The 26,232-nt window shown below is 34.2% G+C and overlaps 1 protein-coding gene across 2 annotated transcripts; it reads right to left on the bottom strand.

Annotated features, from left to right (window-relative positions):
- Positions 1-1,115: 1,115 nt before the first annotated feature.
- On the bottom strand, positions 1,116-24,730 carry AUG3 (HAUS augmin-like complex subunit). Of its 2 annotated transcripts, none has more exons than XM_083066950.1 (19): positions 24,393-24,730; positions 24,274-24,310; positions 24,090-24,193; positions 23,690-23,885; positions 23,310-23,376; positions 22,771-22,874; positions 14,979-15,063; positions 14,345-14,402; positions 13,796-13,927; positions 11,877-11,946; positions 11,625-11,682; positions 11,455-11,510; positions 7,828-7,980; positions 6,196-6,307; positions 5,943-6,084; positions 4,693-4,768; positions 2,185-2,280; positions 1,541-1,681; positions 1,116-1,412 (listed from the first exon to the last, which is right to left on the bottom strand). In XM_083066950.1, the coding sequence occupies exons 1-18, from the start codon at positions 24,566-24,568 to the stop codon at positions 1,550-1,552; spliced, it is 1,854 nt and encodes a 617-aa protein (XP_082923076.1). In that variant the 5' UTR covers positions 24,569-24,730; the 3' UTR covers positions 1,116-1,412; positions 1,541-1,549. The 2 variants fall into 2 exon arrangements, with proteins under 2 accessions (XP_082923076.1, XP_020217522.2); XM_020361933.3 differs by having other exon boundaries at positions 14,345-14,399.
- Between the last annotated feature and the right edge of the window lie 1,502 nt (positions 24,731-26,232).

The raw sequence follows: 26,232 nt of genomic DNA, 5'->3' as shown, positions 1-26,232 counted from the left end.
TTCATTTTTATGCTTCAAAATAAATAATTTTCTCTTGTAAAAATAGGAATAAAAATAGATGATGGTTGAATAAAATTAGTCATAGATTAAAAGAAAAAATCTGAGCGATGTAGAATAAAATGGGGTTTTTCTTTGAAGTAATTGGATAATATATTTACATTCAGTATATGACTAAACGTAGTTCTTATACCGCTTATAAAATAAAGTTAGTGTTTATTTGATAACCTTGCCGAAAAGTATGGGAATAACGGAATAGTAGATATATAGAGGCCTATGGTAAGAAGTGGTTTTTGGATATACTTCATCTGTGATTAGTATTATAGCACATTCACATAATGCCCTATATATAAGCATCGGCCACCGTCATTTACAATATAGTATCCTTTTCTCTTTTTTTTTTTTAATTTTGAAAGTTCTAGGACTTGTAATATTAGAAACTTCCTGTATATAAGAGACGCTTCTATAAATAAAGTACACATTTTCTAGAATATTCTTTCTCTTCTAAAAAATTGTGGCATGTTTCCGACAAAGCTGCACGGATCAGGAACACTAGTGATCCCTATCAACCTACGGAATCTGACAGCTGGCTTATTCGCAAAATCTGGTGTTAAAGTTGAAAAAATTCCTAAAATTCAATACCATTTTGATTTTTATTACCTAAAAGAAGCACCCAATTTATAATATACCAAGTACCAACTTCCCACTCTAGAGTAACTCAAATCACCCAACAAGAAATAATAACGACCTACTTCAAGCACTTGTGCTCTGATTGCGTGCTTATCACGTGTTAATTCTTGTCCATGTTGATGGACGCCTGAATATCCTTCGTTGATGTTTTATTTGTTTCATTGCTTTATGATGCATTGGTTTCTGATTTAAAAGCATCCCCATTTGCAATAAGCAGTGTTGCAGGATCATTATTGAATATTTTTGACCCGTAAATTCTCTTATGGGGATTAAGAAAAAGAGCAATATGTTGTGAAGGGTACTCTAGTAGGGAACAAGGATTCTCTGAATTACAAGTGGAGCAGTTAGCTATTATGGTAACTAAGTTTATAAACTTTTCAATACTTGCATGAGAATGAGATGATCAACAAATTTAGCTTGAGGACTAATTTTATCACTCATGTCAAGCGGCATATGCCAATTCCTTAATATTAATGCTTTTTAAGTACACATGTAATGTACATGGACTAGTTGATTTGCACATGTAAAGCACAAGAATTCCAATTTCATAGGGAGTGATGATATACAACAACCACTTACTAGTATCTAGACTACCAGAATAAAGTATTTGATTATCCTTTTCAAATAAGGAAGAATATTGTTACAAATTTTGTATTCCAAATGCCTGGTCTGAATCTCAGGTGACGCTCCTTTCCAAATGCATACAGTTAAAACATTTGTATACACTGAGGAAAAAAGAAACAAAAAAACTTGTAAAAACAGAAGAATAGCACATTTCCCATTTGGTTAAGAAAGCATATAGAAAAGATTATAAAACAACCCTGGAGAGAGAGAGTGGAAAAGAGAAGAGTACTTATGATTGCTATGAAATTTGCAAGGCTCTGACTCGTGCAGTCAGTTCCCTAACTTGGCTCCTTAATCGCTCAGGATTGCAGAAGAAATCAACAAAGACTCGCCTTTGAAGTCCAATTTCTTGTGAATGATGTTTCACAATCTGGATGTCAGCACAAAGTTTCAGTCATCACAACAATAGGTTCAGAGTCTTAAAAATTGATGAGGGAGTGTCAATCAAAGTAGTGATATAACAGAAATATGTTCACACTCTTGAGTTCTATAACTTGGCAAAACAGATGTGATTCAATATAATGAACAAGTTTCAATTAAGAAAAAATCCAATACAGGTCAACAGTGACTACAATGATTCAAACTCAATTATAATCGCTTATTTTTCTCTTTTCCTTTTTTCCAGTGAATAAGACTAAGCTGAGGCTCAATTTTCAGGATTCATGAATTATTGTCCTTAAGTTTCAAGTTTTCATCAATAATATAAAAAGAAAATTATACCAAGGAATTATTTTCATGAAAGTTATCATGGAAAGGAGTTATCAAGAGAGAATCATGTTAGGTTAAAAGAGCAGAAAACTCTGCCTGACCGCATCAACCAAAGTAGGGAAATTACTGACTAGATGGCATGATAAAATGTTCATGTTACATTACCTCGTTATTCTTGACATGCTCTAGTGTCACCTCTTCAACAGCAGCAGACAGCTTTGCATTAATCTTTTCCATTTCATCAAGCTCTTTCATTAATGGCTAAATAAGAGATCATATGGAACAAGAAAAATGTCAACACAATATACACAAAAAAGAAAAAAACCTGATATGCCCGTTTTTATACAACTTTGATTCAGACATAATCTAGTTTCTAGCTGCTACAAATTGCTCAGAAAGGTCATCAGAATATCATATTACTTTACTTCATTAAGGTACGCATTGTTCATAATTACATCATCAAAAAGTAACCCACTCCCTTAAAACCCTGAAAAAAAATTTACTCTTTACAATGGACATGACAAATACCCACTTTGTAGGAAAAGGCTTTGGGTGTTGTTAATGAAATTACAAATATAATTAAGGTTTAAATCCACTCAGTCCACAAATGTGCAATTTTGGTTTTCCAAATTTTTTTATTACAAATTTGGTCTCCATAATTTTCAACATTAAGCAATGTTGGTCCTGTAATTAACATGTCACCAAAAATTAAACATAAATGCAAACGTTTTTGTGAATGATATTACCTAACATTCTAACAAATATTTAGCCACGTGGAAAAATAATAATATTAAAAACTAAAAAAAAATTAATAGATTATAAATATTAATTGAAATAAAATAAAAAGAGAAACATAGCAAATCTGTAGTAAAAAGCAATATTGCTCTTTACATGGAAGCCAACACAGCTAAGTAGCTAGTAGCTACTAGATAGTGTCATTCACGGGAACATAGCAATTTTTTGTCTAATTTTGAATGACATGTTAATGAGTGGATCAATATTACGTAATTTTGAAAACTAGAAGGACAAAATTTGCAATAAAATATTTTTGGGACCAAAATAGCACACTTGCAAAACTATAGGGACCAAAAGTGGATCTAAGCCTATAATTAACTAAATTGTTTTTAAACAAATTCAAAAGAAACTGAGTATATGTTACAACATACAAATTAAAATTAATGAAGTTTCTACTATATTTTTAGTCCCTGCGAAAGGAGTTTTAGTTTTGGTCCCTATAAATTTTTTTCTGTTTTTCATTCCTCTAGAATTTAAAATCATTATTTTTTATCCTTGTAAAATAAAGTAGTGTTGGTTTCGATTCTTGTAAAATATTTTTGTTTAATTTTCATCCTTCCAAAATCTGAGTTCACTAATTTTGGTCCCCAAATGTTCATTTTAAGATATATATGTATGTGTGTATACATACATATATATATATATATATATATATATATATATATATATATAACTTATTTAGGTATCTTACAAGTTTTTTGAAGTATCATAGATATTAGCAAGTGTCACCTAAGATGGTCATTTGATTTTCTATTAGCATAGTCATTAACAAGTGTCTCGTAAAAGTAGGAGCTAAAAACAATGATTTTCAACTGTAGAGGATGAAAAACAGAATTTTTTTTGAAGAAACTAAAATCAAAACTCATTCACCTTACAAGGACTAAAAATATATTTAAGGCATGAAATATTAATGTTTGAATTATCAATGAATCTGGTGAAATATCCAATACTCTAGACCATATTGAAAGACATAAACTCTCACTTCACAATTAAGAAATAAGTAATATTTATGCAATGGGCCTACAAAAATAACAAAGGTAGGTACTAGACTACTAGGTACTATCCCCGAGTGGCATAGGCTAAATGTATAAATCAATGCCACTGCATTCTACTGAAAACCAAACTTTCAATAAAACTATTTAGAGATATGACTTTCAATAGCTTTTCCTAAAGAGTTTTTGTTAGATGCTTTGACTATCTTCCATTTTATATTGAACCACAGATATGCAATAGCCCTAATAAAATTCAAGCTGGCCAGTGATGTTCCATCAAATGGAGTTTAGATGTTAAAAATCTACGGTGAGGAAGAGCCTACATGTTATATAGGTGGGTACGATACTGAGTAATACTATTCCTGTTGGGTGAAACATATACTTGTAAAGAACATTCATAAGTAATGTTTCCCATAAGGAAACAATGGAGCATAGCTCTTTATAATAGGGAAAATCCCCTTTGATTAAAACGAAAAACAGAAAATTAAAGAAACACCTGCGATCTGAGGGTCTTTCCCTGCTAAAAGGAACCCAAACCTTCACCCAATGCTAAAAGGAACCCAAATCTTCACCCAATTTCTTAAGTACCCTATTCCCTTTTCACTTCTAACTCACTCCCAGGTCCCTCAAACTGAATTCCCTCCTCTCATTCATCATTATTGCATAGACAGTGCATTATGCAGCAGTTGAATATTCCCCCATAATATCCTCTAGTTGCCACATTTGCTGTTTCTCTACTTGCCATCCCTTACCTTGTAGCAAAAGCCTTAGTACTAGGGAGTCTATCAAATTTACATAACTAAAACCAGAGGCATAAAAAGGAAAAACAATTGTAAAATGCTAACAGCAAAGTCATGAAGCCACAAAACAAAACTGGGAGTCATACCCGAGGGGTCAGTATTGGCTGTGCTGTTGTTGAAGATGCAAAGAGCAGTTGTTGCAGACTTTGAATAAGGTTGCACCTGTAGATTAAAAAATTGACATGAATTTCTTAGTTTCCTTTCAAATAAGGAACAAAAAGACACTCCGAATTCAGGAATTATGTGAAAGAAAACTCATTGCTATCTCAGTAAAAACATGCAGAAAATTTATATACAGTTGTGAATACAAAAATGTTTGTACGTCAAGTTCAAATTCGACAATAATACAAATGATCAAGGATAGATTGTCTCAAACAACAATGCTTTACAATTTAGCGTGCAAATAGATGTTATGTAGCATTATAGTTAACCTCTTATACTGCAGGATAAGGACTGAAACACCATATAATCTATACTATTAATAAAGAGGATTGTCCCATTTGGGATCCACATTTCTAGACAATTTTACCTTATAATTACCCTTATATAAATTGCAAATTCTTTTTTTTTTTTTCCGTATATTTCATTTCATAACCATATGTATTTTTAATAATCATTCATTATTATATAATTTTTATTATTTAATATTTTTTAAAATAATTCACAGAGGCACAAAGTGCCTTTTGTACGTTAATAGTAATAGTAATAACAATAATAATAAATTAATAATAATAATAATAATAATAAATGCTTACTTGAATAAGCATGCGTATCCAAGTTTTGCTAAATCTCCACACCATATATGCAAGTCACAATATCAGCCTCCAATAATTTTACAGAATATATCAAAAGATACCAATGCAAAACTTGATATACTTGCACCAATCAGTGGCTCTTTATAGAAAATGATTTTGATTAATCCAACCATTGAATTCTTATTATGCAGAACTTGCATGTCAAATTTCAAAAAGTTAACAATAATTTAGCATCCGATGAAGTGGTTGATATTTTTGTTTCTTTAAAAAGTATATTGTATTTCTGTTTTAAGATATTACATTGGAGTAGAAACAATGTTAGATAAACATGAAATTTTATGAACATGATCTTCATGATACAAACTTCCAATCCAACAGAGGGTTTTGTGAGAATTTCATGATGGATTGGCATAAAATTGACTTTAACTTACTCCACGGTACATATTCTAACCCTATGATTGCAATAGAAAGAATATAATTAACAGCATTCAAATTTCCGGAGGTCCTATTGAATCAAAAGCCATTACAGCTAAGAAAGCTATAATAAAATACAGTACATTGATTTTTATCATAAAACTTACAGTTCATCAATACACCTATTTCTGTCTTCTGGAAGAGAATTCTCAAGGTCCGACTGAAGGTTCATCAAATCTGAACGCAGAGCAGATATCTGCTGGACAATGCCAGGAGCTGATACATATGTTGACAGTGTAGCTTGTGTATCTGGGAAAAAAAAGTAGAATGCCAGGAAAATGGTACAAGACAGCTTATTAGAAGGATAGTAATACCACTATAACTTGAACAAATCATAATATTTGATGAGTAAATCTTAACTTGAATAAATTTTTAGCAGGTCTCTAATAGCATGCAAAAAATGATCACTGTCATGTACTCCTCCTTGTTCTTGAACATCAGATGCAGCTTGGATAAGAGCCAGGCAACGACCCTGCAATCCATAAAGGAAAGTTCAAAAGATAAAAGTAGAGGTCTGATTAAAAACTGTAAGCTTTTGAAACAAGAGTTTATGAAGGAAAATATAAGGAATGCCAATATAGCAGAATCCATAAACCAACATAAAGGTATGCTCAATGGCATTTTAGTGGCAAATTTGGCACCCCTAAAGTGAGGAGTGCACTTAATAGGATAAATTGCAATTATAACCATTAATTAGAAAATCAATAGTTGAGATTGCAATTAACTTTAGATTTTTCATTTTTCTATATATGTATTTGATTTTATCACAATTATCACTGTTGATCTTCTAATCAATAATTGTGAATTTGTGAGTACACTTTATTCTCTATAGCGCTCCTCCCAACTTTAAAGGTTTGTTTGGTTCAAAGGAGGGACGGGGTTTTAATGGAGGGGAGGGAAGAAATTAAAAATTTTGTTTGGTTGAGAGGAGGGAAGGGGAGAAGTAACTTTTTTCTTATTTGTTTCACAAGGGGAAGGGAGAGATTTCAAAAACCAATTTACCTTTGTATCCTTATAATTTTAAATTTAAAAACATTAGTAAGGATATTCTAGACATTACACTACAAATGTTTTAAAATCTTTCCCCTCCCCTCCAAATCCCCCAATTTTGGAGGGGGGCTAAAATTGGGCTAGGAGAGATTTTGCTCCCCTGCCCTCCTAAAATTTGAACCAAACAAGACAAATTTAAAAAAATCCCTCCCCTCCATTCCCCAATATTGGAGGGGAGGTAAAATTGGGTTAGGAGGGATTTTTCTCCCCTACCCTCCTAAAATTTGAACCAAACAAGACAAATTTAAAAATATCCCTCCCCTACAACCAAACACTCTATAAAGGAGCCAAAAGGTAGAATTTATTTAATAAACTACCCTTAGCATGACACTAATATAACCACATTCCATCTATTGCATGTTAATTGCCAAGATTTTTCAAGTGCAGCCAACAAGTCATGAATGATACATCTTATTGTCACATGCCTGCACTCTCACAGGGGATTAGACAGATGAAAAATACATGGTTGTTTCATGTCAAATACATGGTTGCTTAATGTCAAATACATAGTTTGATAAATTGAATATGTTAGTATTATTTCATGGTATTATGTATGAAAGAAGAAAGGAATACAAGAACAGAAGCTGCGCAAGCTCAGAGATCATTCTGGCCCCATTTATTCTTTATGTTCTAGCATACCCTCTTCCTTCCTTTAGTTTCTATATATTCCTATATAACAGCACTCCCGTTTTCCCTCCATAACTAACTCACCCTCATTCCATCTCACTCCCCACCTAAAACAAAGTTAAGGGAGTCTAAACGATCACCATTCACTCCATGTGTACCCAAGTGAAAAGACAATCAGACAAGTTAAAGAGGAACAGGTAAATGGAAAATTTCAAATAAAATAAGAGCAATACCATTACCAAAAATGAAATCAGTGACAAATGAATCATACAAAATTAAAGAAAAAGTGCAATGGGAATTTCTAAGGCTACATACCACCCGTCCCTCGGTTGCAGAAAGGTATGCTTGCAGCTCAGACTCAATAACCTTGAGCAATGAAAATGCTCCAAGCATGTGCTTCTTTTCCAATTGGCAAGCTATCTTTAAGAGCTGATGCCTCGCAAGCAGATTGATGAGATGGTTTATGAACTGCAACAAGAATTGAGAAGTATGTTATCACTTATCGGAGGTTACATGTTTAAAAATTCAAACATTTGATCATTTAACACTATGATGTTGGTAGCGCCACATACATTAATTAATAATTACAGATATTTAATGGATATTAGAATATGGTATAGTATATTCATAAATCTGTATAAGTAGTTACAACTGCCTTTTAAATTTTGTTTGCTGACTTGGCTCAGCTTGTTAGGATTCTATTAGACGCTCAAGGCTATATATAGCCTGTTGTATTCATTCATGTATAACACAGAAAACATCAATAGAGTTTTTTCATTCTATCTCTCTCTCTTCTCTATACTCTGATATGGTATCATTTAGCTTTTTTTTTTCCTTTGGGCCTGTTCTCATATTCATGGCACAATCCTCTTCGCTTCTTGCCAACAATGGCGATAACTCCATGCATGCTCCAATTCACTTTACACATGCAATCTCAGTCAAACTCGATGACAAGAATTTTCTTCTCTGGAAACAGCAAGTTAAAGTTGTTACCAAATCACGTCTTCATTGATTTGTCATTAGTCCTCAAATTCCCTTGCAATTTGAGTCTGAAGAAGATCACGACCTTGGATTGATCTTTGAAGCTTATCAGCCCTGGGAAATGAAAGATCAGATGCTGTTTTCTTGGCTTCTTTCCTCCAATTCTGAATCCATATTCACACAAGTCATTGGATATCGTCATTCTATCAGATATGGGAAAAAGTCCACAATTACTTTCACAAGAATCTTCATGCAAAAATTTGGCAATTGTGAACTGAACTTCGTACAATCAAGAAATCGGATCAGTCAATTTCTGATTATCCACTTCATATCAAGGCTCTTGTAAATTCTCTTCTTGCTATTGGCAACCTTGTTTCATATGAAGAACACCTTGGTGCTATTTTTGCTGGCCTGCGTGAGGAATACAATTCTTTTGTCATGATGATTCATAGCAGATCTGATCCTCCTACTATTGAAGACGTTGAATCAGTTTTGTTAGTGCAAGAAGCTCAATTTGATAAGTTTCATCAAGAACACACACCTGCGCACCTGCATCAATTATCACCAATGTTGCCCAAACTTCTACATCTAAATTGCAGACCAAAGCATCCAATAAGCAGGTTAATGGAGGATATCAGAATTTGAAACTTTGGACATGGTCGTGGACATGGTCACCAAGGTTGTCAATCTCAAGAGTTTACGTAATCTCGTGAAGGCTCCGTAAACTCGTATCGTAAACTCGTCTCGTAAACTCGTAAGAGATTACTCAATAAACAAAATTATAAAAATAATTAAAAATTATATAATAATTAAACATTTTAACTTTATATTAAAGAGTAAAATAACAAATTATATTAATAATAAAATAATTTATTAAATATAGCAGGATTACACTATTCTAATTTATTTATATATATATATATATAAATATTAGATAATTTATAATACAAATAATTAATAATATACATATAAAAATAAAAATATAACTATTTATACATTAAATATTTTTAATAATAAAAATTTATAGTAGTTAAACAAAATAAATAAATTAAGAAAACAAAATATTTAAGGTCTTATATTAAATTTTGTATTACTTAAAATATTATCTAAATTATAATAATAATAATTAATAATTAATAAAGAGAGGTTACTTTCTAAAAAAAAATAATGAAGTAAAAACCCTCTTAACCAAATCAAAACAAAAAATAAAACTTGGCCCATTTGGCCCATATTCCAACCCTAATTATTTTTCCTGCAATGCAACCCTTCCTCAAGCCGTCGCCGCTGCCTTCCCTCTTAGAAGAAGACAGATCTGCAGATGCCGGGGAAGACAGAGCCACTGTCAGAGAGGATAGATCGGCGGAGATTCGCCGGAGAGGAGAGGAGACTCGCGGAGGTGTCGCGCGGAGAGGAAAGGAGACGCGCGGAGGTGTCGCGCGAAGGAGGTGAGGCGCGCGGAGGAGGTGAGGCGCGCGAAGGAGGTGAAGCGCGAAGGAGGTGAGGCGCGAAGGAGGAGAGCCGTGGAAGAGGCGCTGCGGAGGTCTGGAGTGGAGAGGAGAGTAGGAGAGGTCTGGTCTAGAGTGAAAGTGCCCTAACACACAACACAAAACGTGCGTTTTGTGTAAGTGAAAAAAAAAAACGGTGATCTCTTAATATCGGAGGTAGTCTCGCGAGTTTACACGAGTTTACCCGAGATTGCTCCGAGTTCACTAAAAAACGAGTTTACCTCCGAGTTGTACAGGTAAGCTCTTGTAAACTCGTAAACTACGAGTTTACGAGTTGTCACTAGAGATTGACAACCATGATGGTCACAACTATGGTAGAAATCATGGTCCAGGTCACTACAATGATGGTGGAAATCGTCCTACCTGTCAACTATGTGGCAAGTACGGTCATGATGTGTTCAATTGGAATCACTTCGATCCAAATTTCGTTCCTTCTTCAAATAATCATCAGAACACTTGGCATCAAAACCCTAACTCCTAGAGTGGTATGTCACCAACTCTCAGCCAGCTCAGCTTTTACAAGCACCAAATAAGCAGCAAGATTTTCAATCCTAGTATCCTGAGTCAGGAGCCTCCGATCATATCATTGTTGATCCTCACAACCCTCATAAGACTCCATTCGGTGGCTCGGTTCAGGTTCTCATGGGTAATGGTCAAGATCTTTCCATTTCCTCTATTGGCTCTTCTAAATTCTCCTCACCCTTTAATTCCTCCGTAACACTTGCACTAAACAATCTGCAAAGATAATGGAGTCTATTTTGAGTTCCATCCAACTCATTGCTTTGTCAAATCTCAGGCATCTAATTAGGTTCTTCTTGAAGGAACGATAGGAAGTGATGGCCTTTACTATTTTCCTCAATTCAAGATTGCCAAGACTGATCAATTTTTGCTGCTAACAGTTTACCTATATATGTATTTCCTTGAGTTGACGATTGCTCAAGCTTTATAGTCACTACAATGGACATATCTATAGTTGATGTGGGATCTCAACAAATACTAACAACTTATGACCCAATATATTAGCACTCACTCTCAAGTTTAAGCTATTCATGAGTATCAAACTCAAACAGAAAATGAACACTGCTAAGATTCAAAATAACTCAGCCAATCATGCCAAAGAACTTACACAACTAGCACACCCCTTAAGCAACTCAGCCATAATGGCCCCTAACTATTGGCTCCTATCAGAATCAAAAACCTTCAACTTGGTACGTTTTTTCTGAAATCTTCACCAGAAACTTGAGACAAATCCAAACAGCCTTATAGAAGAGAAAAGAAGAAACAGCAAGCCATTTAAAAGTTAGCTATGTGAGAAGAGAATAGAAACTCAGCACTTCAAACTCAGGGAACCAATCTAAAGTTGGAGGATTAACACAAGAATCTAACAAACATATCCCATCACTTGAGGACATATTTATTAAAAACAATAATAATCAACACGAGCAGTTGAACTTACTGCTTTCTGCCGGTTAATGTAGTACTCTTGGCGCATGACCTTTAAATCATAATCACCTAGAGGATAAAACATTTGATTATACTAAATTAGAAAAAAGAATCATCTAAAACACAAAACAAATAAATAAAATAAAATTGAATTTCATCCCAATAGTAGAGTTGAGAACATACCTTGTAAAATGTATGTATCTTGTAGTTGAGCTAGCTCCCAGCACAAATCTGAAATAGTCTGGAAAGGGAAGAAAAGAAAGTAACAAGGCATCGGACAACCCACAGAGACCAATTATTTGAAAATTCTATTCTGGAAAATATATGATCCTTTAGACAGGAAAGTCCAACAATTTTTAATAGAAAAATCAACAGTATAATGGCATTAGCTAGAACATACAACAAGCCTAGAATACAGGCTATGTAGTAACAAACCTCTGACAGCAGCTTTTCTTCATGGTTATAAAGATTTGAAAGTTCTCCTTTCAATTCAGAATGCTTTCTCCTGTACATCACAGCACATGACTTAACATATGGAAAACTGTAACTTTAAAAACAAAAGGCATTTATGGTGAAAAGATTTTGAACATTAGATCTCATGCTGCGATTAGACAACAAAATAATAAAAGTATAAATTATTCTAACCTCCCATCTATTTTGCAATTCTTGCACAAAATGACAAAACTCCCTCTATTTCTAAAACCTACACAAAACCCCGCCTATTTTGTTAGTATGCAATACATAAACCCCAAATAGCCCAATGGCCCAAACTTTATTTTTGTATTAATTTGACAAGAATACCCTTATTTCAGATTTTTGGTTTTGACTCATTATGCACACACCCTGTATATTTAATAAATACATTAGAATTAATCCATCTACTATATAGTAAAATTTTGAAATTAATAAATACTTCAATGATTAAAAAAAATTAAAATAACATTAGAGTAGCATCATAGAATAAAAAATAAAATAAATTATAATTTTGTACCTTCAAAATAACAAAAATTATTTCTAATTTGTTGCAATAAAAGATTAATCACATGAATTATGTAATCAACAGTAAGATAAAATTAAATTAAATTTATTAAAAACATTTTTTTTCAATAATGAAAAAAATCATATTTTATATTTTTATTGGTTTAATTTTTTAAAAATTATCAGATCCAGTTTTTATTATTTTTTTTACTACAACAGTTTTAAAATAATTCTTGTTATTTCAAAGATATGAACCTATAATTTATTCTTTCATGTTATTCTAATATTATTATCTTAATTTTTTTATCATTTAAAGTATTTAATTGTTCTAAATTTTAACTATATGAACAGTTTTTTACAGATTAAAAAAAATAATGATTTTGATGTAAAATAATCTAGTGAATATTTTTTAAAGATTTTGAAAAAGCAAAAGGCTAATATATGTTTGTTTACAATCATAAAAATAACTTCTTTTTTAAAAGCAATGGTTGATTTTATGAGAAGCTATTCAAAATAGCTTCTGGTTTTAATCAGAATTTAGATTTAGATTCTATTAAGCTTCTGATTATTTTTAAAAGTTTAAACAAACGCATAGAAAACTAAAAAAGTAATTATTTTTTTGAAAAAGTGATTCTTTTACAAAAAAAAATATATATTGTAACAAACATGCTCATATTATAAGGATTTAATTGTGATGCCTTTATAAAATAGATGGAGAATGGTGTGATGCTTAAGAAATAGGGTTGGATTTTGGGTAATGACCCAAAATCTGCAACAAAAGACAATTATGAAATAGGCATTTAGTCTTTATTCATAAACAAAGGTTTGAAGTTTAAATGTGGCATATTTATAAAATAGGTGTTTTGTATAAGTTTTAGAAACAGATGGGTTTTCAAGTAAGAAGTAAGAAGTGAAAATAGAAGGGAGATTGGAGTAATTTACTCTTAATAAAGAATTCACTAAAAGAAAAGGGTTTTGTAAATTGATTGTTTGCGTATATTCTTTGCACTTTTATATTAGAGGATCACAAATGGAGTGATCAAGGGGCTAGAAAACAGCCTTAATTGCAGTTGCAGGCCACCTTAGTTGTGGCATCTTTGGGGGGCTTGCCTTAATTGCAGCATCATTCAAGGGTGGTGTTTAGACCCATATCAACTAGAGATATGGATTAAATAAAGCTTATAAAGCTTGGGATGTCTTCACCTTACAATTGAGTTAGGCCCTAAGTCCAATATCTAAGACAAGATTAATAATAAACAATGCAAAAGCCCATCGCATGGTCTTGAGAAAATGATCATAAGGGAGGTCAGAATTTGAAAGTCCAACACCCAGGAAACAAAAAGGCAAAATAGAGATTGTATTAACATGGTAAATACCTAAGAGAATGAAGATCAAGATGAATGTGAGCTTCATCCGATGATACTTGTGATTTAAGTGTCATTAAAATAGCCTGTTGCTTGGCATTCTCAACCTGTGCTTCAACCCACTGTTTTTCACTTACTCCAAATCTGTCAAAGTTTACATAGGCTATTAATACTAAGATTGGAGGAATATTAGAAACATGAGTGTGTTATCCAGTTTAATTAGATCAAAAAGCATGACATTTACAAAACATGCATGCCTTCATAATCAACCTCGTGAAATCACAGATACTAAGATTACAATTCGATTACACACAGGATAAACATGCTTTAATGTCAACTATCCCCTAAACCACCTCACATGGAAACAAAATTACCAACTGATTTTGTCTAACATGGTACTAATACAGGCATGATTATCAAACACAGGCTGGGTAGAACCCAAGATTGAGTTTGCTATTCAAAACATTTGACAAATATGGATTATTTTTAGGGTTTATATTCATATCTACAATTCTGGAAGTTCAACCTAAGTAATCTGCAATGTTATAGGAATGCACATACATTGAGCGAAGCCGTCGCAACTCAGATACACGCTGATGCTGTGACTTTTCCAAATCTGCTGAACCACCAAAAGAAAAAAATAAATACAGTCAAAAGTCCAGTTAAGAATATTCTAGTTCATTCAGATACATATTCTGCTCCTAAGCCACCGCATAATTGTATTTAATCTGTAGTGTTAAATACAGATAGTTTTATTATGAATCTTTGTTTTTTTCTGACTCCAAAGCCTCTAGATGCATCTTAGTTGGTTCAGTAGAGGTTTTGAGTGAAGTAAGGTGTTTATAATGTTAACAGATTTTCAAACAACAGTTTTATACTGCATAGCATTGGATGTTGGAGCAGAATGACAATTTTTTTAGTCCCTTCCTATTCCACTTCAATAAAGACACAAATGAATACTGATGTTAACTAGTTCGTATGAGTTATATCAGTAGAAAAATAACTATCATATATACAATAAAATATTGATAAGAATAAAGTAAAAGGCTCATGTTTGCTGCCACCTGCCAGTAAGGAAGCAGACAGATCCAGTTAAAAATTGGGATTTATGATGGCTCAAGACAATTACTACTGTAGTGTATTGATTTGAGAATGAGGTAAAAGAATAGTGAATTGTAAGAACCAGCATGTATACCTCTAACATAGGTATTTGAGATGTCATCAAGATTCACCCAAGAGCACTTAGATTTCCCCTCCTCGGCAACAAGTCGAAATGGACCCTGATATTGAATTAGAAAAAGAAATCATAAAATGGCATCAAGAACTTGAGAGATCATAAATCAATATAAAGTTTAAAACACCATTATCAGAATTCAGAAAATACAAAACAGAAAGGGTGACACCTATATAGTTAAGTCCACAACAACAACCATACTGCAGAAGGCAGGATCAGGAATAATCAACACCAAAAAAGAAGTGTAAACAAATTCTATTTGTGGGATAGAGCTGGGCCCTAAGTCTAAATTCTATGAAGAACATTTTGAGAATAGAAGAAAACTGACAAGTTTTTTATTAAGTAGTGTTTCAATTGCAACAAGAAACCTAATATTCTTTCTTTTTGAGGAATCTCTACGATCGAGGGGCATAATATTGGTTGAAAATATGACAAGGGGATATAGGAAAGAGGTTCGCATTAGGCATTTTGGACAAAGTAGAAACATCAAGCCCAATCCCTCAACAAGAAGACCAGCCACTCTCCCTAAATTGCAAGACTGGAACATGGCCTGTTATAAAACTTAACAATGTCTATCCTAGGTCCTAATCAAGACTATGCATTAGGACTCAAATGACTAACCAAATTTTATAAGTCCATAAGGTCAGGAAGTGCCTTATATTGCTTTTATTATATATTCCTTTTCACCGATATTAATCTTTACTCCATTCCAACCTGTTCTATTGGTAGGCACATTTCAGCACAAAATACTATAATGCAAAACTTAAAACATGTTACAACAGTGACACTGGACTAGAATATTCAATCACTCACATTTTAATAGTTAGAAAGTTATTAGAATAGAGAAACAAAGGAAGCCCAATAAAAGTTATTCAATTATTTAAGCATATCAACTCTTGTGATCTAACCACTTATGACTTACCAGTGTTGATCATGACTCTTGCCATGGAATATAAATTAGCCACCAAAGCTTCATAGTTTAAGCATCGCAGACAAGTTTGCTTTCTTCTTTACTTTTGATAGAAAAATGTAAAGTTATGGCACAAATTTCTTCCATATTTCCTGTTTTAAGGAAAACACGTTTCCTTGATTTTAGGCCATGATTCCATGCATGGTTTCCTCTTTTTTGCTCCTTGTTTTGTTCCAGGTTTCCTTATTCTGGGTGCATACGCTTCTTCTCAATGCCTATATAAGGCATCAAGCATTTGGAGCAAATGGCAATTGATTCAGCAATCTACACACTTGAGAAAAATCATACATAGAGAGGAAAGATTCAAGAGAGTATTTTTAGTCTATATTTGAGAGATTATCTCTTTGTTCTCATGATATTAGAGAACTTCTTGTACTCTCCTATTTTCTACATAGTGGAATTATCTTGCTCTTGATCGCCCGTGGTTTTTTCTCCGTCTTTGGAGTTTCCACGTAAACTTGGTGTGTATTTATTTTTCTTGTCTCTCTACTTACTTCTCTCTATCTCTAATTAACTTGATCCGGTGCTTCCGCATTCCGCTCATTCTTTCTGATACCCAACAAGTGGTATCAGAGCTACTTGTTTAATTAGAGATTCAATATGTCTACCGTCACTAAATTTGACATTGAGAAGTTTGATGGCAAGATTTGTTTTTCTATTTGGAAAGTCCAAATGAAAGCCGTTCTTACACAGAATGGATTGAAGAAAGCTTTAGATGGAAAAGCCAAAAAGCCGGTCAACATGACTGATGAGCAATGGGACGAGTTGGATGAAAAGGCGCTTTCAGCAATCCAACTATGCTTGTCCAAGGAGGTTCTTCGTGAAGTAGCAAATGAAACAACCGCTGCTGCTTTGTGGCTGAAATTGGAATCTCTTTATATGACCAAAAGTCTCGCAAACAAGCTTCGTCTCAAAGAAAGACTATATACGATTCGTATGGTCGAAGGTACTCCTATTCAATCTCATCTTAATGAGTTTAATTCTATTATCATGGATTTGGAAAATATTGAAATTAAAATTGATGATGAAGATAAAGCTGTTTTGTTGATTGTCTCATTACCTTCTACCTATAAACACTTTAAAGAAATTATGTTGTATAGCAACAATGATACCTTATCCTTTGAAGATGTTAAATCTAATTTGTTGTCCAAAGAAAAGTTTGATCTTGATATCCACTCTGAGGACAAGGGTGAGGGTTTAAGTGTCAGGGGTAGAACTCAAGAAAAAGGGAGTACCAGTAACAAGAAAAGTAGATCCAAATCCAGAGGGCGTAAATCCAACAAAACCTGTCGTTATTGCAAGAAATTTGGGCATGATATCTCCGACTGCTTTATCTTGAAAAAGAAACAAGAAAGGCAAGAAAAAGGTAAAAATCCTGCTGAAGCTGCTAATGTTGAAACTGATTCTGATGGTGATGTTATGATATCTGTCTCTTCTGATAAGAGGAGCAAAACTGAATGGATTCTTGATTCTGGATGTACATTTCATATGTGTCCTTATAAGGACTTATTCACCACTCTTGAACCTGTTGATAGTGGTGTTGTCTTGATGGGTAATGACACCCAATGCAAGATTGCAGGAATAGGTACTATTCAGATCAAGACTCATGATGGCACTATCAAGACTCTTTCCAATGTTCGCTTTATTCCTGACTTGAAGCGAAATCTAATTTCTCTTGGCACCCTAGAGTCTCTTGGGTGCAAGTATTCAGCTGAAGGTGGAGTTCTAAAGGTATCAAAAGGTGCTATTGTTTTATTAAAAGCTAACCGTATTGGTAGTTTGTATATCTTGCAAGGATCTATAGTGACAGGATCAGCAGCTGTCTCATCTTCTATGTCTGATAAAGATGCCACCAAATTATGGCACATGCGCCTGGGCCATATGAGTGAAAAAGGCATGCACCTTCTGAGCAAGCAAGGTCTCCTTGGTAATCAAGGCATCGGTAAGTTGGAGTTTTGTGAACATTGTGTCTTTGGGAAGCAGAAAAGAGTTAGCTTCTCCACTGCAACTCACCGCACAAAAGGTACCCTTGATTACATTCATTCTGATCTTTGGGGTCCTTCTAAAGTTCCATCTTATGGAGGATGCCGTTATATGATGACTATTATTGATGATTTTTCTCGTAAAGTCTGGGTCTATTTTCTAAGGCACAAAAATGAAACATTCCCCACTTTTAAGAAGTGGAAAACTCTTGTTGAAACTCAGACAGGAAAGAAAGTCAAGAAGCTCAGAACGGATAATGGATTGGAGTTCTGTGAAGGTGACTTTAATGAGTTCTGCGCAAATCATGGTATTGCTAGACACAAAACCATTCCAGGTAAACCCCAGCAGAATGGTGTTGCAGAACTTTTAAACAGAACTATCCTTGAGAGAGCTCGTTGTATGCTCTCAAATGCTGGGTTATGGCATCAACGTGAGTTGTGGGTCGAGGCAGCATCTACAGCTTGCTACTTGATCAACCGATCTCCACACTCTTCACTTAATTTCAAGATTCCAGAAGAAATTTGGTCAGGTAATCCTATTGATTATTCTAATTTAAGAATTTTTGGATGTCCTGCATATGCACATGTTAATGATGGAAAATTAGCTCCTAGAGCTATTAAGTGCATATTTCTTGGTTATGCATCTGAATCTAAAGGTTATCGTTTATGGTGTTCTAAGTTTAAGTCACGAAAATTAATTCTTAGTAGAGATGTGACTTTTAATGAGGATGCATTATTATCTTCTGGAAAACAATCATCTGTGTCTTCTTCCAGTACTAATAATCTGCAAGGTACTAGCGAGAAGGTGGAGTTAGAGTTAAAATCTGTAGCTCCTAATGTTGATGTTCCATCTTCCTCTACCACTGAGTCTAGCATTGATGATCATGGTGATGATCATCCTATTCAGCAACAGGAAGAATATAATATTGCACGAGATAGGACAAGAAGACAGATAAAATTGCCAGCTAGATACACTGATGACAATTTGACTGCTTATGCATTGTCAATTGCACAAGAGGTAAATGATGATGTTGAACCTGCCAGCTATAGTGAAGCTGTTTCTTGTGTTGATTCTGCTAAGTGGCTAGTGGCTATGAATGAAGAAATTGAAAGTCTTCACAAGAACAACACTTGGAATTTGACAAAGCTCCCCAAAGGCAAACGACCTCTAAGGTGTAAATGGATCTATAAGAAGAAAGATGGCATTCCAGGGGTTGAAGATCCTAGATGCAAGGCGCGATTAGTCGTTAAAGGCTTTTATCAAAAGGAAGGTATTGACTTTAATGAGATTTTCTCACCTGTTGTTCGTCATACTTCCATTCGTATTTTGCTTGCTTTTGTTGCTCTGTTTGATTTAGAATTAGAGCAACTTGATGTAAAGACAGCTTTTCTACATGGAGAGCTGGAAGAAGAAATTTATATGGATCAGCCTGAGGGATTTGTTGTTCCTAGTAAGGAGCATCTTGTTTGTCAATTAAAGAAATCTTTATATGGCCTCAAGCAAGCACCCAGACAATGGTATAAAAAATTTGATTCCTTTATGATTGGGCAAGGTTATTCCAGGAGTAAATATGATGATTGTATTTATTTTCAACAATTTCCTGATGGAACTTTCATATACTTGTTACTTTATGTTGATGATATGTTGATTGCATCACGTGACAAGTCTTTGATCAACAAATTGAAAGCTCAACTCAATAATGAGTTTGAGATGAAGGAATTAGGTGCAGCTAAGAAAATTCTTGGCATGGAGATTCATAGAGATCGACAAGTTGGTAAATTATTCTTATCTCAACAAAAATATATTGAGAGATTACTTGACAGATTTAATATGAATAATTGTAAACCTGTTTCTACTCCACTTGCTGCACATTTCAAGTTATCTTCAGACCTTTGCCCACAAACAAAAGAAGAGATGGAGCGTTTGTCACACGTTCCATATGCTAGTGCAGTTGGCAGTTTAATGTATGCTATGGTGTGCACTAGACCTGATTTAGCATATGCTGTTAGCATGGTGAGCCGATACATGCATAATCCTGGAAAGGATCACTGGAGTGCTGTAAAATGGATTTTTCGATATCTTAAAGGTACTAGTAATATTGGCTTGGTGTTTGACAGAAACAAAGCTACAACTAATAATGTTGCAGGTTTTGTTGATTCGGATTATGGTGGTGATCTTGATAGAAGAAGATCTCTTTCTGGCTACATTTTTACTCTCTGTAATTCTGCTATCAGTTGGAAAGCTTCACTTCAATCTATTGCAGCATTATCTACAACAGAAGCAGAATATGTTTCAGCAACAGAGGGTGTGAAAGAGGCTCTCTGGATCCGAGGTTTGGTCAAAGAACTTGGTCTCACACAAGATGTTCTTACTGTATTTTGTGATAGTCAGAGTGCCATTCATTTGACTAAGAATAGTCGTTACCACGACAAGACCAAACACATAGATGTTAAACATCACTTTATCCGAGATATTGTTACTATTGGTGAAGTTCTACTACAAAAGGTACATACATTTGAGAATCCAGCAGATATGCTTACTAAGCCACTTCCGAATGCCAAGTTTCAACATTGTTTGGGCTTGGTTGGTCTCTACAACAAATGATTGCCCCTCTGGGGCTTTATCTGGCGATGAGCAACTTATTAAATTTGAGCCAAGGTGGAGATTGTAAAGTTATGGCACAAATTTCTTCCATATTTCATGTTTTAAGGAAAACACGTTTCCTTGATTTTAGGCCATGATTCCATGCATGGTTTCCTCTTTTTTGCTCCTTGTTTTGTTCCAGGTTTCCTTATTCTGGGTGCATACGCTTCTTCTCAATGCCTATATAAGGCATCAAGCATTTGGAGCAAATGGCAATTGATTCAGCAATCTACACACTTGAGAAAAATCATACATAGAGAGGAAAGATTCAAGAGAGTATTTTTAGTCTATATTTGAGAGATTATCTCTTTGTTCTCATGATATTAGAGAACTTCTTGTACTCTCCTATTTTCTACATAGTGGAATTATCTTGCTCTTGATCGCCCGTGGTTTTTTCTCCGTCTTTGGAGTTTCCACGTAAACTTGGTGTGTATTTATTTTTCTTGTCTCTCTACTTACTTCTCTCTATCTCTAATTAACTTGATCCGGTGCTTCCGCATTCCGCTCATTCTTTCTGATACCCAACAAAAAAGAATATCATTAGGAAGGAAGGAGAGAAAGTACAACTTGTGGAGGTTACTGTTTTGGACAAGAAAGGAAAACTAGAAAAGATTCTCGTATGAGTTGTTAAAATTTTGAACTATGATCTCAGATGCTGTCAACCTGGCTCGTTGACCCACCACCCAATAACATAGTGGAATACAAGGCTCACAAAATCCCACTTGGCTCCACCACAACAGTGACACGGTTTTCAAAATGTTTTATATCCCAACAGCATTCTCACATTAATAGGAAAAAACATGTAGATCCCTGTATTTTATCAATCAATCCCTAATAATAGAAAAACTGAATCCTAGATGGTTTGCTACCTAGGTAACTATGCCTATATGATCGTAGGGTTTTGCCATTAAGATATGCATCTTTACCACCACTACCACACTACTTGTGCAAATCAAAACTTGAGTGAGAAAGTGCATTCACAAGTAAACAACCTCCTGCTCCACCACATTACTGCTCTTAGTCTGTAGTAACCAGTCTCAACCGTGCCTGAGACTCACTAGGTAAGCCTCAAACCATAGGTCCCAAACAAAACAGTTATATACTCAAATTAAAAGTTAAAACAAAACACCACTTTCCATAATCACAAGTTTAACTAACCAAAAATGCACATTAATATAACCATGACACTTAATGTTTAATATCGTTTATTTTTAATTTTATTTTTTGAAGAATAATTGTTAAAATTGTACTAAGTGCAAAAGTTGCTTAAATATAAATGAATGTTAGGTTTACATAATTTTCGATACACAAAAAAGTTATAAAATTTTAATTCTTTTCTATAAGCATGAGTATCACTAATAAGAAACATGAAGCTAGTAATAAACTAGATCTGGCAGAATGATTTTTGATTCTAATCCAATGGATTAGACATCATCCTCTTAAAAGCCATGTGTTAAGAGGGGAAAGTCTCAAAACTAATTGGGAGTTCCTTGTCACACACCCAATCACTATGGGACTTGACTCTCAAAGCTGTCTGCCACAATCAAGAGAGCCGGTTGGTCGGACCAAATTGTGAGGATTGAGGAACACAAAAAATACAATATTGTATTTCAAAGAAATAACTGATAGAAAAAGAGAGTGAAAGGAAAGCTTTGCTTGTTGGAGATTGGATCACAAAAAAAGAAAAGAAAACCTAAGGAGAGAATCCTCCATCCAACAGTTTCCCTTTTCATGAAAAGCCTATGCTTTGGTTATTAAAACTAAATTCTCAAACGCCTCCATTCTGCTTTGTTCCTACTATTTAAGCCCACCTATTGTATAACCACGATTAAAACAGACATAATATCCAACTAACTCTGACCCTTTTCCCAATTATTTTTCTGGGTCCAAGCATATGGGGTTCGCATTCCCAAAGCAGCATTAATAGAAACCATCCTTGAAATGTTACTGTCCTGATTTTCAAGGTCTAAAATCTATGGGGCATTTAAGTACAAATGATATTTGTAACTAATCACTAGGCCAGAGTAAGGGGGACATGAAAAATAATATTAGAATTAAAAGAAAAATAATATTATTCACTTGAAGACGATATTTATCCTATGAAAAAACATAGGTTGAGCAGAAAGTAAAGAAAAAACAAGTGTTTTGCCCACTTACTGTGTCCAGTTGCTTAGCAAACCACTGATTTAGCTCTTTTAGACAAGATGAGTCTCCAAGCAAGAATTGGTTAAAGTCTGAGTATGCCAAATATATACCATCTTCTGCATTTTAAAGTAGCTAAACTCATCAGAAGAAATATCAAAATTTATCATACGAGTTTTCAGCATATTATACCACAACATGTCTTATTTCACTAGATAGGGTTAGCAATGTGTATCAAAGTCAAACAACACCATTGCGCTCTATTGAAAACCAATTTTTCAGCAAGATGGTTTTCAACAAAATTTATATCTCTTTGGAAGCTGTCTATTTTAAATCCCTTCCATTTAAAAAATTCATAAACCAAAGCAGAAAACATAGGACAAGGAAATTATCATTTGATCACACAAAGCCTGACACAGTTGAACAGAAAAGCTTCTATTGAGATAAATCCAATAAATTTCAGACTGTCACTTGTGAATCATAAAAATGAACTATACAAAAACAAGTCAAACAAGGGAGTAACGTCTGAGAAAAACAAGGAAAGGAAATATTACCATCTCCCGAATGATAATGAGCCAACTCATGCGCTGTGGTAGCAATTCTTTCAAGAACGGCACTCATCTAAACAATAAAAAAGTTAACGAAAACAAACCACCATGAGATGATACTTGAAGCAAACGGCAAAGATTTCTCATGACTAAAAACTGAACAAAAATTCAAAATATCAGCGGTCCTCATTCATTACTCAAACCTGCAAAATGATCCACTAAGAAACATTATTAGACTCACGGCTTTCCTAAAAAGTACACCATTTCTATCAAAGAACTTGTTCAGACATCAGACAACATTACTGATCATCAAAATTACTTACATTACACGCGGAAACACAATAGAGCATGAAAATAACACATTATATGCAGAAACACTAACATACCTGTAAATTTCTGACAGAAAGGCTATCATCTATGGTGGCAAGGTTTCCATTAACATTAGAGGTCGCAGCAAGACGTGCTCGTCTTCCTTGTGTCAACGTCGAGGCCTGGCTGGAGAGCATGTCAAACTGAGACTGCAGATGCCTCAGCTGCCTTTGCAAGGCCAAAGCTTCCTCCCTATACGCCATCGTCGCCTCCCTGAACCCAAAACACAAAATATTAAGGCAACACTCCCTAATCATTGAATTGAACATAGAGTGTGATTAGATACAAGCCTAAAAAAGCTTTGAAGAGTTTCTCTACTAAAAAAAACTCTTTATTTTCGATAAAGAAAACCCTCAGAACCTCTTCTAAGCTTATATTCAAACAAACTCAAAATAACTGTATACAACAAGTATGTACTTTATATCTTTCAATCCTTCTTCAGCACCAAAAACCGCCTCCTGGTTGTCTCTCCTATCAGAGAAGGCCGAAATGCTGTCGTAAGCAAAGTCCAAATCCTCACCCTGTTCGATTGGATTCATTTCAATTTCAGTAACTAACTAATTTTGGTTTCCGATTCCAACAATAATGAAGAATACATTACCTCTAACAACTTCCCTTCTTGCTTGAATTGCTCGTACCTGAAACAGGGAATTAGAATAGTCATATTCATGTGATAATTAGGACTATAAAAAATGGTAGAGAGAGAGAGAGAGAAGTAACTGGGAAAGTTCGGAGAGAGAAAGAACGTTGGAGGGACGAAGATTGGCGCAGATCCAGTGAAGAAGGGGGCGAGTGTCTTCGTACTGGAAGGGCCATTCGAAGCTGTCAGGGTCTAACGCTTCCCACCCTTCGTAACCCAATTCGCCCAGCAATGTGCACAGTCTCGCACCGCTCATCTTTTTTCTCTCTCAGATTTTCATTTCCCAACAAACTCCGATGCTCCTTTTCTACGCGCCCTCCTTCTGTCTCTTATTTGGCCTTGGCCCCCTCTCTCTCAGTCACGCCAAACAAAAGAAAGGGATCCACCAAAATTTAAAATTTGAACGGTAGACAAAATGGAAAGAAAGAAGAAAAAAACATGGCTTTCATATAATATGAGCTCCTTTTATTTTTTTTTTATTTAAATTATCTAAAATTACCAAAAAGTCCCTTTTGAAATTGATATTTAGATTTTTGACTCACTTAGGGATGGCAACGGGCGGGGTGGGTACGGGTTTCATGATACCCGTCCCCGTCCCTGTCCCCGCGAGTTAAATTCATCCTCGTCCCTGTTTCCATACTCGTCGGGTATAGATTTTCATCATCATCCTCGTCCCCGTCGAGTATCGAGTATACTCGTACCCGTACCCGTACCCGTCATTTTTTATTTTTTATTTTTTGTAAAAAAAATAATTTTTTTAAATAATTTTTTTTATTATATTATATTTATAATTAGATTATTTCTTTATCTTATATTATAATAAATAATCACACATAAAAAAATATTAAATTTTTTTAATATAATTAAATTGAAAGTGAGTATTAAATTAAAAATGAGAACGGGTACGGGTACGGGGCAGGTAAGTACATACATGTACCCGTACCCGTACCCGATTTAATATATCGGGTTTTACCCGTACCCGTACCCGTACCTAGTCAAACCGGATATTCCCCGTCAAAGTCGGGACGGATTCAAGTGTTACCCGCTGGTACCAGTATGTTTGCCATCCCTACTCACTATCGATGATCTCATCATTTTCCTCGATCGAATTATCGACATTGATATCTTCTTCTTCAACTTTATTATTAATATTATCAGTAATCCTCCATTAAACGAAAACATCGATTTGAAGGTTTTGTTTGACTTCGATTTATATTTTATTTGTGACCCTTTAATATTCATTAGTCTAAGTTTTGTCTTTCAATAATTTCTTTTGTTCAAGTTGTTTGGAAGGATTGAGAGCACACTAGTTTTGCAAATTCCGTCGATACATGTTTTGGTCAATGTGAAACTTATGAATTTTGTGGGGCTGTGAGTTTAGAGTCATGCCTTGTTGCCACGACATTGGTGGTTTGGCGGATAAGTTTGGGGGAGGAATGGTGCTTCATTAGAGTTGTCAAGTTGGTTCTTGCTTTTTGGCATTTAAAAACTTTGTTTTGAGAACCTAATGATAGATTCAGGTTGGGATTCTTAGGGTGCATTTAAAACTTTGGCATATAAGTATATATGAGATAGAGAAGAAAGAGAATATGAGATTGGGAGAAAAGAGAAGATGAGAAAGTTGGAGAGAGAGACAGAAAGAAAGCAAGAGAGGAAAAAGAGAGAAACAAAAAAGGCGAGGAAAAAAAAAAGGTTATACAAAATAAGATTTTGGTGAGATTTTGAATGATGAATTATATATAAATTTTATTAAAAAAAATCTCACAAATTTATTCTTTAAAATAATCTATTAAAATATTTATATTTTTTTAATACCAATATTTTTTTAACTGACAACAAAAATTTAGTTGAATACTATTAGATTTTGGCATACTTTAAAACAAAAATAATGATCACATTAATTGAATGATTTTGATGTAC

This window comes from Cajanus cajan, chromosome 11 (genome assembly GCF_000230855.2).
Source record: "Cajanus cajan strain Asha chromosome 11, NIPB_CcT2T_4, whole genome shotgun sequence".
NCBI lineage: Eukaryota > Viridiplantae > Streptophyta > Magnoliopsida > Fabales > Fabaceae > Cajanus > Cajanus cajan.
The sequence above is the reverse complement of the archived record's forward strand: the minus strand, read 5'-3'. Positions and strand labels throughout refer to the sequence as shown.